Genomic DNA, 12,585 nt, shown 5'->3' with positions numbered 1-12,585 from the left:
CTGAGAGGGATCTTATCCTGCAATCTTCTGATATAGAAGAGGGCTGCAGCAAAATACAGGAAAACCATTAATAAAATTGCAGAATGGACATGTAATTTCAAATGAACTTCAATATATATAAATTTGAGCAATACATTATGGTTGGAAGAATAAGGAGACCACACACTTCTTGGAAAATAAGTCTAAATCATGTGGAGCAATAGAGGGATCTGGGGATAAAGATCATTAAAAGTAATGAGACAGATTAATAACATCATAAAAAAGCAAACAAAGCACAGGGGTTCATTTCTAGAGCAAACGAATGAAAAAGCAGATAAATTATGTTAAACCTGTATAGAACCTTGACTAAACCACACATTTGAGTTTATGAACAGTTCTGTTCTCCATATTATGAAAAGGCTATAAAGATACTGGAGAGGGTGAAAAAATGATTTACTGGAATGATACCAGAACTGGGAGGTTATGCTTTTCAGGAATGATTTAACAGGCCTTTCTCTAGAAAAGGTGACTCGATGATGGTAATTAAGATCATGAAAAGGTTTGATCGGGTAGACATAAAAGAATGTTTCTACTTGTGGGCAGGACCTGAGCTAGGGTTATAAATATAAGATAGTCACTAATAAATCAAATTTGGCACTTCAGGAGAAACTTCTTTACCCAGGAAGTGGCTAGAATGTGGCATATGCTTCCACAGGGAGCAGTTGTGGCAGAGATGCAGTCACCGGGCAGTTAGATAAGCACACGAGGGAGGAAGGAATAGAAGGATATGTCGATATTGTTAGATGAAGCTCGTGTGCAGCATAAGCACTTGCATGGTCTTAGGATGCACGGCCTATTTCTGCAGCATGTATGCAGAAAGATTAAGGATTAAATTATGGAAATGAAAGCATAAATGGTGGCAATGAAACAAAAAAAAGACGAAAGAATTATGTAACACAAACTGGATAAAGACATCAGAGAGAGAATTCAAGGAATCATTATTGCGCAAAGGGGTGAATATTAACACACAAAGCAGTAGGAAATAATATGAAGACTTTTATAGGGGAGAAAATTAATGATTAGAGAAATAAGGAATAGAAAGAAAATGTGAAAGATACTAAAATGGAAAAAAAAACAAAAGTAAGTAAGGTTATAAAGTTATGGTTTAAAAAAACTAACGCAGAACTACAGAAGCATAACAATGAAACCACAAGTTGGCCATACTAATACCAACAGCCCACCTAACAGTTCTGTCAAGAGAATGTTTGGCACATTTTGGGTAGTCCAACCCCCTCTCCCCATCAAAACTGGCTGTTTTGCAAGTGTTTTTTAATTCATTCATGGGATGTGGGCATCGCTGGCTAGGCCAGCATTCATTGCCCATCCCTAATGCCCTTGTTTAGAGAGCATTTAAGAGCCAACCACATGGCTGTGGGTCTGGAGTCACATGTAGGCCAGACCAGGTAAGGATGGCAGATTTCCTTCCTTCAAGGGACATTAGTGAACCAGATGGGTTTTTACAACAATCGACAATGGTTCCAGATTTTTTTTATTGAATTCAAATTCCACCATCTGCTGTGGCGTGATTCAAACCCTGGTCCCCAGAGCATTACCCTGGGACTCTGGATTACTCGTCCAGCAACAATACCACTACACCATCGCCTCTCCCTGTCGTGAGGTCAGAAAGAGTCACTGCACTGACAGAGACTGGGAGGTGATGGGAATGAGCTAAGTCAAGAAGGCAGGTAGAGAGCCAGTCATTTTGCTTACTGAGGCTCTCTAGAAGCAGAAGATTTATTTCCATCATGCAAGGATCAGTGATTTTTCTGCCAAATAGGTCATAGCCTTCACTTGAAAGGGAAAATGCCACAAAGACATAAAAAGCCAACCCAAGACTTACATCATCATTTTTTGTTACGTAAATAGCCTCAGTAGCTGAAGTACCAAATACACAGGCTTGACGAATCGATTTAATTTCCTGCGGAGAAAGCAAGCTGAACACAGGCCATTTTCCAACATCCACCATGACTGGTTTCTTAAGCACAACCAGTTAAAGATATTGCCCAGTCACATTTCCTCCAGCCTTTAGCACTGTGCCTGGAAGAAAGAGAATTTGACATTTTTTGATCTGTGTTACTTCAAACATGAAGGAGAAAAAAAATCTCAGCTCATCATAGCAAGTCAGAAGATAACAAGACAGCTTGAAACTAACCCTCCAAAATCAAGTTCAGTTTTTTGAAAGAAAAATAAAATTTTAGATGTGTAACACTTTAAGGAGCAAGTGACATTACCAACACTGCAATGGAACTGGCTTTCACATTTAGTCTGAAGCACCTTTAGACGTGTTACTATGTTAAAGGTGCTATATAAATCCTGTGACGAGTAACTGACCTCCTGACTCCCCAAAGCCTGTCCACCATCTTCAAGGCACAAGTCAGGTGTGAGATGGAATATGTGCCCTTTGCCTGGATGAGTGCATCTCCAACAACACTCAAGAAACTTGACACCATCCAGGACAAAGCAGCCCACTTGATTGGCACCACATCCACAAACATTCACTCCCTCCTCTACCGACGCACAGTAGCAGCAGTGTGCACCATCTCCAAGATACACTGCAGGAATTCACCAAGGCTCCTTAGACAGCACCTTCTAAACCCAGGACCATTACCATCTAGAAGGACAAGGGCAACAGACAGATGGGAACACCACCACCTGGAAGTTCCCCTCCAAGTCACTCACCATTCTGACTTGGAACTATATCGTCATTCCTTCACTGTAGCTGGGTCAAAATCCTGGAGTCCTTCCCTAACAGCACTGTGGGTGTACCTACACCACATGGACTGCAGTGGTTCAAGGCAGTTCACCACCAGCTTCTCAAGGGCAACTAGAGATGGGCAATAAATGCCGACCCAGCCAGCAAAGCCCACATCCCGTGAATGAATTTTTAAAAAGTTGTGATAAACCATGGAAAATACACAGACATGTTGAAAGAGTATTTGACATGAACATGACAAGAAGCATTTTTAAAAAGGTTCAAAAACATCTTAAAGCGCTTCCGTTGAAGTAAATAGTTGAATGTAATCTTAAGTGCATGTTGATTTTCGTGTGTTTGTTACAGTAAGAGTCTTATAATGTGATATCTTGTCATGCAATGTTTTCCAACAGTCATTGGAAAATGCACATCTCTTTTTAAAAGTCATCAGTCTCTATGGAGATCGTAACAAATTGGGGGCCTTTGCAGGATACGACTCCAGAGGATGTAAAACTGATAACACTGGAATATTCCACAGTTTAAACAAACAAGATTTCACAGTTACTTTTGTTGTATTCATTGAAAAGTTGGCATGGCTACTTTTTTTATTCTTTCATGGGATGTGGGCATTTGTTGTTCATCCCTAATTGCCCTTGAACTTATTAGGTTGTTAGGCCATTTCAGAGGGCAGTTAAGAGTCAACCACACTGCTATTGCTCAAGCGTTTCTGGAGAGAGGGGACCTGTCTGTAAATGCATCGTAATAGTTAACAAAGGTTAATTTGAAGGCAGTGGCTGAGGAATTAGGGGCAGATTTATAAGTGGAGTAAAAAAGACAGAGTGAAGTTATGGCTCAACACTCGAACCTTGAGGAGGTAAAGGGTGATTCCGATAGCACTCAGGCAAGGTAGTTAGAATTCAGTTACAAATTAATCAACTTGAATTGGAAAGAGATAAAGAAAGGGCAAAACTTGAATTGGAGGAAAGCCAAAAACCTGAATTTTGAAAAGAAAGAGGAAAAAGAAAAAATTATGAAAATTTGAACTAGAACTCCAAAGAAAAAGATAAACAAAAGCAAGACAAATTAGAAAGGAAATTTGAACTTGACAGAGAAAGCCTTTGACTACGTGAACAGTGGGTGGCAGGGGAACTTGATGATGACTTCGATTTAACTCCTGGTTTTGGTTTTGGAAGGAGTATTTGTTTATTGCCTAATTTCAGTGAGTAAAGAGTTGAAATGTATTTTGTGTCATTTGAGAAATTTGCTGCAAAACTGCAATGGTGGAAAGAAAGTTGAACAGTTTTATTGCAGAGTGTGTCCATGATGAAGGCTTTAGAAGTGTACTCGTCTCTTTCAGACAGTCTGGTAACTATGATGCAGCGAAAACTGTTCTCAATGCCTATGATTTAGTGCTGGAGGCTCACAGACAGAAGTCTAGAAATTTAAGGAAATAACAGAGTCACACTTCTCTGGAATTTGCTAGAGAAAAGGAGATGTTATTTGATAGGTCATATAGATCCATGAAGGTTGAGCAATATTTTTAAAACCTTAGAGGTATAATGCTAATGGAAGGTTTTAAAAAAGGTGTCCCTTTGGGAATAAGGTACCACCTGAAAGACCATAAAGTTCCTAAGAGAGGCTGCAATAATGACTGACGACTACAAATTGCCTCACAGCATGTCAGTAGCAGGCCATTGTTTGTGAACTCCCACAGAAACTGGAGGGATAAGAAGATGATAATGAAAATAAATCTACATCTAGGGAGGGGGAGTGCCCACGTGAGGGAGGGGGGAGAATGCATGCCCGAGCGAGGGAGGGGGGAGAACGTGTGCCCGAGCGAGGGAGGGGGGAGAATGCGCACCCGAGCAAGGGAGGGGGGAGAATGTGCGCCCGAGCGAGGGAGGGGGGAGAATGCGCGCCCGAGCACCCCCTCTCGCATGCTGGCTCCCCTCTCCCTTGCACGCTATCCCCTCTCCCTCTTAACAAGTTCAGTTAGGGATGGGCAATAAATGCTGGCCTAGCCAGCGATGCCCACGTCCCATGAATGAATTAAAAATATTTAGCATCTGAGTTGCCTGAGTAATGTTAGTGTTTGTTAATTTTAGCATGTTTGTTACAGTCGAAGTCTAAAAACGTGAAATCTTGTCATGTGATGCTTTCTGTCATTCTGTTTTTAAAAGTTAGGGGTCTCTATGGGGATTGTAACATTATGCTAGGATAACACAGCAGCTTTCACTTTTAGCTTTGGAACCCAAAGTTCTCAAAAGATATAAAGGTCAAAGCTATCATACATTGCAAGGGATTAAAGTGAGAATTGTTGAAACAATGGATCATAACACAGTAATGCAGAGAAGGATTGACTGCAGATGAACAGCTTTTCTGGCACTACAGGCAACCTTCAGACTTCCAATGACATCTTAGACCCAGATTTTCACAGATCCAGTAATCTGCTGCCAGAACCATCATCATCTGCTCTTGTGTGAGGAGCAAAATTTACCTGATTCCGTGTGTGGGTCGCCTTGCACTGGGGCCTTTATTTAGGACCATGGCGCAAACACAACGACAAACACAAAAGCTCCATGCCAATTAGGATTTGGGATGATTGGTTTAACTTTTCCTTCCACTGCCCAGAACAAGCAGCATATGTCATCTTCCTTCATTCACATATATGCAGTGTGTAGGACTTCAACTTAAGGACTGCCTTACCTGAACAACAATGGTAGATCAAGAGTGCAAATTGTAGAGCGTAGTCACAGAGCCTCCATTTTAATAAAGATACCTCAAACAATCCAAGAGCAAGTCTGGAGAGGTTGGAAAGAAATCAGAAGGAGACACTAATCAATAACAACTTGTATTATTATAGCATTTTTAACATAGTAAAATGTCCTAAGGTGTTTCACAGGAGCATTACCAGATAGAATTTGATGCTGAGGAGACCAGTAGGACAGGTGAGGTAGATTTTAAGGAGCATTTTCATGGAGAAGAGAGGTTAAGAGACTTAGGGAGAGAACTTCAGAGCTTAGGGTCTAGAAAACTGAAGGCAAGGCTTGCACTGGAGTGAAGGAAATCTGAGATGTGGAAGAGGTCAGAATTGGAGGAAGAGAGAACTCTCGGAGGATTTTAGGAATGGAAGGGGTTACAGAGATAAGGAGGGGCAAGATCATGGAGGGATTTAAACACCAGGATGAGAATTTTAAATTAAGGCGTTGTTGGAACAATGCAGGTCAGTGAACACTGGAGTGATGGGTGAACAGGATTTGGTGCGAGTTAGGGTAACAGCAGCAGAGTTTTGGGTGAGTTGAAATTTAGAGGGTGGGAGCAGGGGTGGAAATGGCCAATATTAAGGAGGTGGGAAATGGTAGTCTTAGTGGTGGGATGAATGGAAAAGGACGTGCGATGCAGCAGCTATACATAACACCAGTAAATTATCTATATTTTCTATGGGATAACAGATGTACTAATGTTGTTAACTTGTTCAAACACAGATTTGGAAGGGAAGGTTTAAATGTTGTATGTTCCCGGGAGTGCTTACAAAAGCACAATTCAACATTCAGGAAAGGATCTGCATCACTTACAGGTCACTACTGCCTTCCTCTCATGTGCTTAAGGTTCTATTTAAATAATGGGCCAGAATTTGTTGTAGTTGGACATCTAATAGCATCTTCTGTTATAGTTGGACTTGGTCCTGTATTTGTTAACTCAAAACCTTTCTGTCCACAAAGTTACTGAATGTCTGAACCTAAAGCAGCGCAGTGGGGGAAACAGGGCATCTGGGTCTGAGTGAACAGGGCAACCAACAGGGTATCTCCTTAGCCAATTAGATTTATGGATTGAGAAACAAACAGTAGAAGGGACTGAGATAAAGGGTGAACGTGAGTCAGCGAATTCAATGTCAAATCAGGTAGATAAAGCAAAATTAAATCAGGGAAACACAGATTGAATTAAGAGACAGAAAGAGGAGAGTCAGAAAGGAAAAGAAATTCAATTCAAAATCTGCCATTTTTAAAACTGCCCCAAAAAATTCAAAATGTGAAGGAATGAAATTCTGCATTTGTTCGTTTTCAGTGCCAGAGTGATTGATTGGAATCATTAACACTCATTACATTGTCAATAGTGTGCCTGTGGTACTGATTGCCAGCCCAAAATATGCAAAGATAGCAACTTCACAGCATTCAATGCATGTCAACAGTGAAGATGACAGCAAAATGCTGTTTTTGTGAAGTTAATGGTGAAGCAGAAGAACTCAGACAGCAATCTTTGGACATTTGTATTTAACAGCACATCTTTCCCTTGCCTGAAGTTAATGTATCACTTACACATAAATAGCAGAGTGCCATTAGCCACATCGTTACAATGACAGCAAAATCTGGATCATTGTGATTTGTATCTGCAAGAAGACTTGGTCAGAAGAGCATTCTGAGAATATAAAATGGTCAACACTTGGCTGCCAGGAAACTTTTTTTTAATTTGTTCATGGGATTTGGGCATCACTGACTAGGCCAGCATTTATTGCCCATCCCTAACTGCCCTGTTCTTGAGACACAAACAAGGGACCACCTACATCTTACTATATATTTCAGATTAAGTCTAGTATCAACTTTAACTAGAGTTTAACACAACACTTTGCAGGAATATACTGATTGATGCAATAAACAAATAAAGCTGACAAGTTAGGAAGCACCTTGGGTAGCTGCAACATCAGAGAAGATATTCATCACCATGTTTTAAAAGTCGAGCACAGGAAAAAAGTGTAATGCCTAACTCAAGTTTTGCCCTTTATTAAACTATTTTAATATATAACAATTATAGCTTCTGACATATGCCTATACAGTTGAATGACACCTTGGGAGCAGGGTCATCTGACAGAATTATTTGTTTTGCTTACTCACAATTCCCCAATTGAGACAGCCTCAAGCTTAAACTTAAGTATTTAAAATTATGCTTTTCCCAGCTAAAAACAGGAGATTTTTTTTTAGGAGGTTCTTACACAAGTTAGGTTAATAAATCTGTGCTTTGAGTTATTAGACCATATTTTTCTAAATATCAATTAATTTTGGCCTGTATCATTTTCTCAAAGTTTCACCATCATCACTGTCAGGCTGACTGGCATGTAGTTGCTGGTTTATTCCTCTCCCCTTGTTTAAAACAATGTCATGGGATCATTTACATCCACTAGTGGGAGCAGACAGGCCTAAATTTAACATTTCATCTGAAATACTGTATGACACCTCACAGTGCAGCACATGTTCAGTAAAGTAACAGTAACAGACTAGTTAACACAGGACAACAATGAAAGACAATGACTACTGTCCACAATTTGCCACATGATCCCAGAGGTGAAATCCAAGCATCTCTCAATAGGGCTGAACTGTCTACTACAACAAGGCATGAAATTGCATACTTTTGTCATAGGAGATCCTTGATTTTGGAAATTTACCAGCATATTAAATACACACTAAACATTGCTAAATTGCACGATAATCTTGCCAGTGAATATAACTTATTTATCAAGATTCAGCTATTGCTGAGCTACTGCATACATAAAAACTGACATAATTAAGGCTGTTAATTGTACTCATTGAATTACTTCATATGATCATAAATGGTTAAGCTTATGCTATTAACTGTCATGACTGATGTTGTTAAACAAAGTAGTGTTAGTTAATGCATCTCTATGCCCAACTTCAACTTTGCTAATTCTGGTAGTACATCTCTCCATGGCCACCTCTGAAACCTCCACCAGCCCTGCAACCCTCCAAAAGCTTGGCATTTCTTTACACCATCATTGGCAACCTTAGGCCCTAAACTTAGGAATTTTCCCTCTAAACCTCTGTACCCATCTCTCATAGGAACATAGGAGCAGTAGGCCATTCTGCCCCTCAAGCCTGCTCCGCCATTCAACTAGATCATGGCTGATCTACCTGAACACCATTTTCCCATGCTATATCCATACTCCTTGATGTCTTTAGAATCTACAAATCTATAGATCTCTGTCTTGAAAATACTGTGACTGAGATTCTACTACCCTCTGAGGTAAAGAATTCCAACGATTCCCCACACACACACTGAAGAAATTCCTCCTCACCTCGGTCCTAAATGGCTTGCCCCTTATCCTGAGACTGTGTCCCCTGGTTCTAGAACCCACCCACCCCCCACCGCCCTTAGCCAGGGGAAACATCCTTTCTGCACCTACTCTGTCTAGCCCCTTAAGAATTTTGTACATTTCAATTAGATCGCCTCTCATTCTTCTAAACTCTAGAGAATAGAGGTCCAGTCTCCTCAATCTCTCATCATAGGACAGTCCCACCATCCCAGGAATTAGTCTGGTGAACATCCACTGCAGTCCTCCTTCAAGACACTCCTTAAAATCCACTTCTTTGGCCAAGCTTTTGGTCAGTTTTCCTAATATCTCCTGCTGTGGCTCAGGTAAAACGTTGATAAGGCCCTGGTGAAGTGCCTTGGAACATTAAAACGTGCTCTATAAATGCAAGTTGTGTTTTACACTTCACTCAGTATTGTAATGTGTCCTGTGATTGAATAAACTTGAAAACTATCAATATTATTTGGATCAAGGTCTTTGGAATAGTCCAAGAGCAAGCCAAGAATCTTATTTACCTTTGGCATGAATATATAACCCCAATCAAACCTTCCAATGTCAGGAAAAGAATGGTCTCCAACTCAACTACTTTGAATGGTACAACAGCATTTCTGGCACAATTATTACATCAGATTTAGCGTTCAGCTATCTTGCAGAACTTTGTGTAAGGAAACAATAAACTTAAAGAGCACTTATGTTTCTCAGTGTGTTTCAGATTCTGCGGAACAACATTTTTGAAGTGCAGTCACTGTTGTTATGTACGCAACACACAAACCATCTTGCATGGAGCAAGATCCTAGGAACAGCAACATGATGAATATATTTTGGTTGAAAGAAGATTATTGGCCAGGAAACTTCTCTTCCTTGAATAGCACTGAGAGAGCTGTAATATTCAACTTTAAACCCAACATTAAACCGAGGCCTCACCTGCCTGCTTGGGTGGATCCAAAAGATCCCATGGCACCATTTCAAAGAAGAGCAGAAAAATTATCCCCAGTGTCTTGGCCAATATTTATCCTTCAATCTGTTTTTGTGATGTTGATTACCTGGTCATTATCACATTGCTGTTTGAGCGTGTTTGCTCTGTGAAAGATAGCTGCCGCATTTCCTACATTACAACAGTGGCTACACTTCAAAGAGTACTTCATTGGTTGTAGAGCACTTTGAGACATTCAGTGGTCATGAAAAGTGCTATATAAATGCAAGTCTTTCTTTCTTTAACTGAAACAGGTAGAAAAAGCCATCATTTTAATGTCCCATCCAACAATGCAGCATTCCCTCAGCATCGAGTGCCAGCCTGGATTATGGACTCTAGTCGCAGAGTTATGCTTGTGCCCACAATGTTTTAACGTTCAGCTGAGCCCAACTGGCCTTCCACATTGCGAATTGGAAGTCTAGGGAGTGTTCCAGGGTCAAGTTCAACGTGTGTGACATTTACAGGTTTGCATAGACACGTTACTTTGCAATGATGAATGCTGCAAGTAACATAATAGAGCAAAACAAAAATGCAGCTCTAGACATAATCACCAGTAGCTCCTACATTAGCCATTGCATCCAATGGTTACACTTTGTGACAGTGCAACAGCATATGCAGCATTTCATTTATTAACTGGCAAGGGCAACCATTGTTCTAGATTTGAAAGACCATCACTGCCAATTGCAAAGGTCTCTATTCAACCCATAAAGAAAATAGCCTGTAATAAAGACTGCCAGGAGTTGCACGGTTTCTGCACTCAATGCAGGATTGGCTACAAACTTAAAATCATAATCATTTTGGCACAGGGGGCGGCCATCCAGCCCATCGAGCCCATGCCAGCTCTCTGTAGACAGTTCCATTTCCCTGCTCTATCCCCATAACCCTGCAGGTTCATTTCCCTCAAGAGCCCATCCAGTTTCCTTTTGAGAGCACTGACCACCTCTGCTTCCCCCCAGCCTCCTAGGCTGCAAGATCATTCCCACTCTGCATAAAAGAGTTATTCCTCACATTCCCCAGCCCTTACCCAAAGCCTTACACTTGTTTTCAAAAATATTAACCGTTATGGTTAAAATCCTTCAGTCAGGGACCTACAGTAAGAATCTGATGTCTACACAGTTTGGTTAAAGTGGGAAGCAGACCCCATAATACCCAGATTCCCCTCTCAGTTGTGAAGAGGAAACTCCACAGTCTGACCCTGGAGCCAATACTCTGCATCGGCCAGTACCAGGGGCCTGTTCCTCGGGCCTTGCCTGAAAGGCAGCTTCAGTTGAAAGGCCACACAAACCACTTATCCGGTAAATGAACATTATCATTATTCTGCTCTTAAAAAGACTACAGGCTGAGGCTGACTGGAAGAAGCGAGAAGCCGCCTTTACCCAGAGCTTCCTTCCTGGTCCGCGCGCCGGCCGCACGTCCTCCATGCGTCACGTGCCTCCTGGGAGGGCGGGGCCTCGTTGTCTCCCGGGGGTCACGTGCCTCACGGTGGGGCGGTGCCTCGCTGGCTATCGGGCTCACGTCGCACCTGGGGGCGGGGCCTCGTTGCCACCCGGGGTCACGTGCCCCCATGGGGGGGCGGGAACTCGTTGGCTACCGGGTTACGCACCTCCTGGGGGCGGGGCCTCGTTGCCGCCCTGGGTCACGTGCCCCCATGGGGGCGGGGACTCGCTGGCAACCGGGGTCACGTGCCGCCTGGGCGGAGCCTCGCCCTCGCAGATCGCGTCATCCAAAACAAAAATAAAAATACCTGGAAAAACTCAGCAAGTCTGACAGCATCTGCGGAGAGGAACATAGTTAACGTTTCGAGTCCGAATGACCCTTCAACAGAACTAAGGAAAACTAGAAGAGAGGTGAAAGATAAGCTGGTTTAAGGTGGGACAGGTAGAGCTGGATAGAGGGCCAGTGATAGGTGGAGATAACCAAAAGATGTCACAGACAAAAGGACCAAGAGGTGTTGAAGGTGGTGATATTATCTAAGGAATGTGCTAATAGGTGACATTAAGGGTAGAAAGCAGGACCAGCAAGGTACAGATAGCCCTAGTGGGGGTGGGGTGGGATGAAGGAATTGAAAAAGGCTAAAAGGTAGAGATAAAACAATGGATGGAAATACATTTAAAAATAATGGAAATAGGTGGGAAAAGAAAAATCTATAAATTATTGGAAAAAAAAGGGGGGGGTCGGAAAGGGGGTGGGGATGGAGGAGAAAGTTCATGATCTAAAATTGTTGAACTCAATATTCAGCCCGGAAGGCTGTAAAGTGCCTAGTTGGAAGATGAGGTGCTGTTCCTCCAGTTTGCGTTGAACTTCACTGGAACATTGCAGCAGGCCAAGGTCGGACATGTGGGCATGAGAGCAGGGTGGAGTGTTGAAATGGCAAGCGACAGGGAGGTCTGGGTCATGCTTGCGGACAGACGGAAGGTGTTCCGCAAAGCGGTCACCCAGTCTGCGTTTGGTCTCTCCAATGTAGAGGAAACCGCATTGGGAGCAACGAATGCAGTAGACTAAATTGAGGGAAGTGCAAGTGAAATGCTGCTTCACTTGAAAGGAGTGTTTAGGCCCTTGGACGGTGAGGAGAGGGGAAGTAAAGGGGCAGGTGTTGCACCTTCTGCAGTTGCATGGGAAGGTGCCGTGGGAGGGGGTTGAAGTGTAAGGGGTGATGGAGGAGTGGACCAGGGTGTCCCGGAGGGAACGATCTCTGCGGAATGCCGCCAGGGTGGGTGAAGGGAAGATGTGTTTGGTGGTGGCATCATGCTGGAGTTGGCGGAATTGGCGGAGGATGATCCT

General features: G+C 42.4%; 1 protein-coding gene across 3 annotated transcripts in view; it reads right to left on the bottom strand.

Moving 5' to 3' along the window:
- rcbtb1 (regulator of chromosome condensation (RCC1) and BTB (POZ) domain containing protein 1) overlaps nucleotides 1-11,252 on the bottom strand; it is a 74,070-nt gene extending 62,818 nt beyond the window's left edge. For 2 of the 3 annotated variants that reach the window (XM_078559440.1, XM_078559442.1), the window contains exons 1-3: nucleotides 11,181-11,252; nucleotides 5,438-5,532; nucleotides 1,880-2,076 (exon numbers count right to left, since the gene is read on the bottom strand). In XM_078559440.1, coding sequence (XP_078415566.1) covers nucleotides 1,880-2,005 — 126 coding nt within the window. In that variant the 5' untranslated portion in view covers nucleotides 2,006-2,076; nucleotides 5,438-5,532; nucleotides 11,181-11,252. Of the gene's footprint in view, nucleotides 1-1,879; nucleotides 2,077-5,437; nucleotides 5,533-11,180 lie in introns of those variants that run through there. The other variant, XM_078559443.1, reaches the window with a different exon arrangement.
- Nucleotides 11,253-12,585: the final 1,333 nt, after the last annotated feature.

The sequence above is a fragment of the Cetorhinus maximus genome, chromosome 16, assembly GCF_964194155.1.
Source record: "Cetorhinus maximus chromosome 16, sCetMax3.hap1.1, whole genome shotgun sequence".
NCBI classification, from domain to species: Eukaryota; Metazoa; Chordata; class Chondrichthyes; order Lamniformes; family Cetorhinidae; genus Cetorhinus; species Cetorhinus maximus.
Note: the sequence above shows the minus strand (reverse complement) of the source record. Positions and strands in the feature narration are given on the sequence as shown.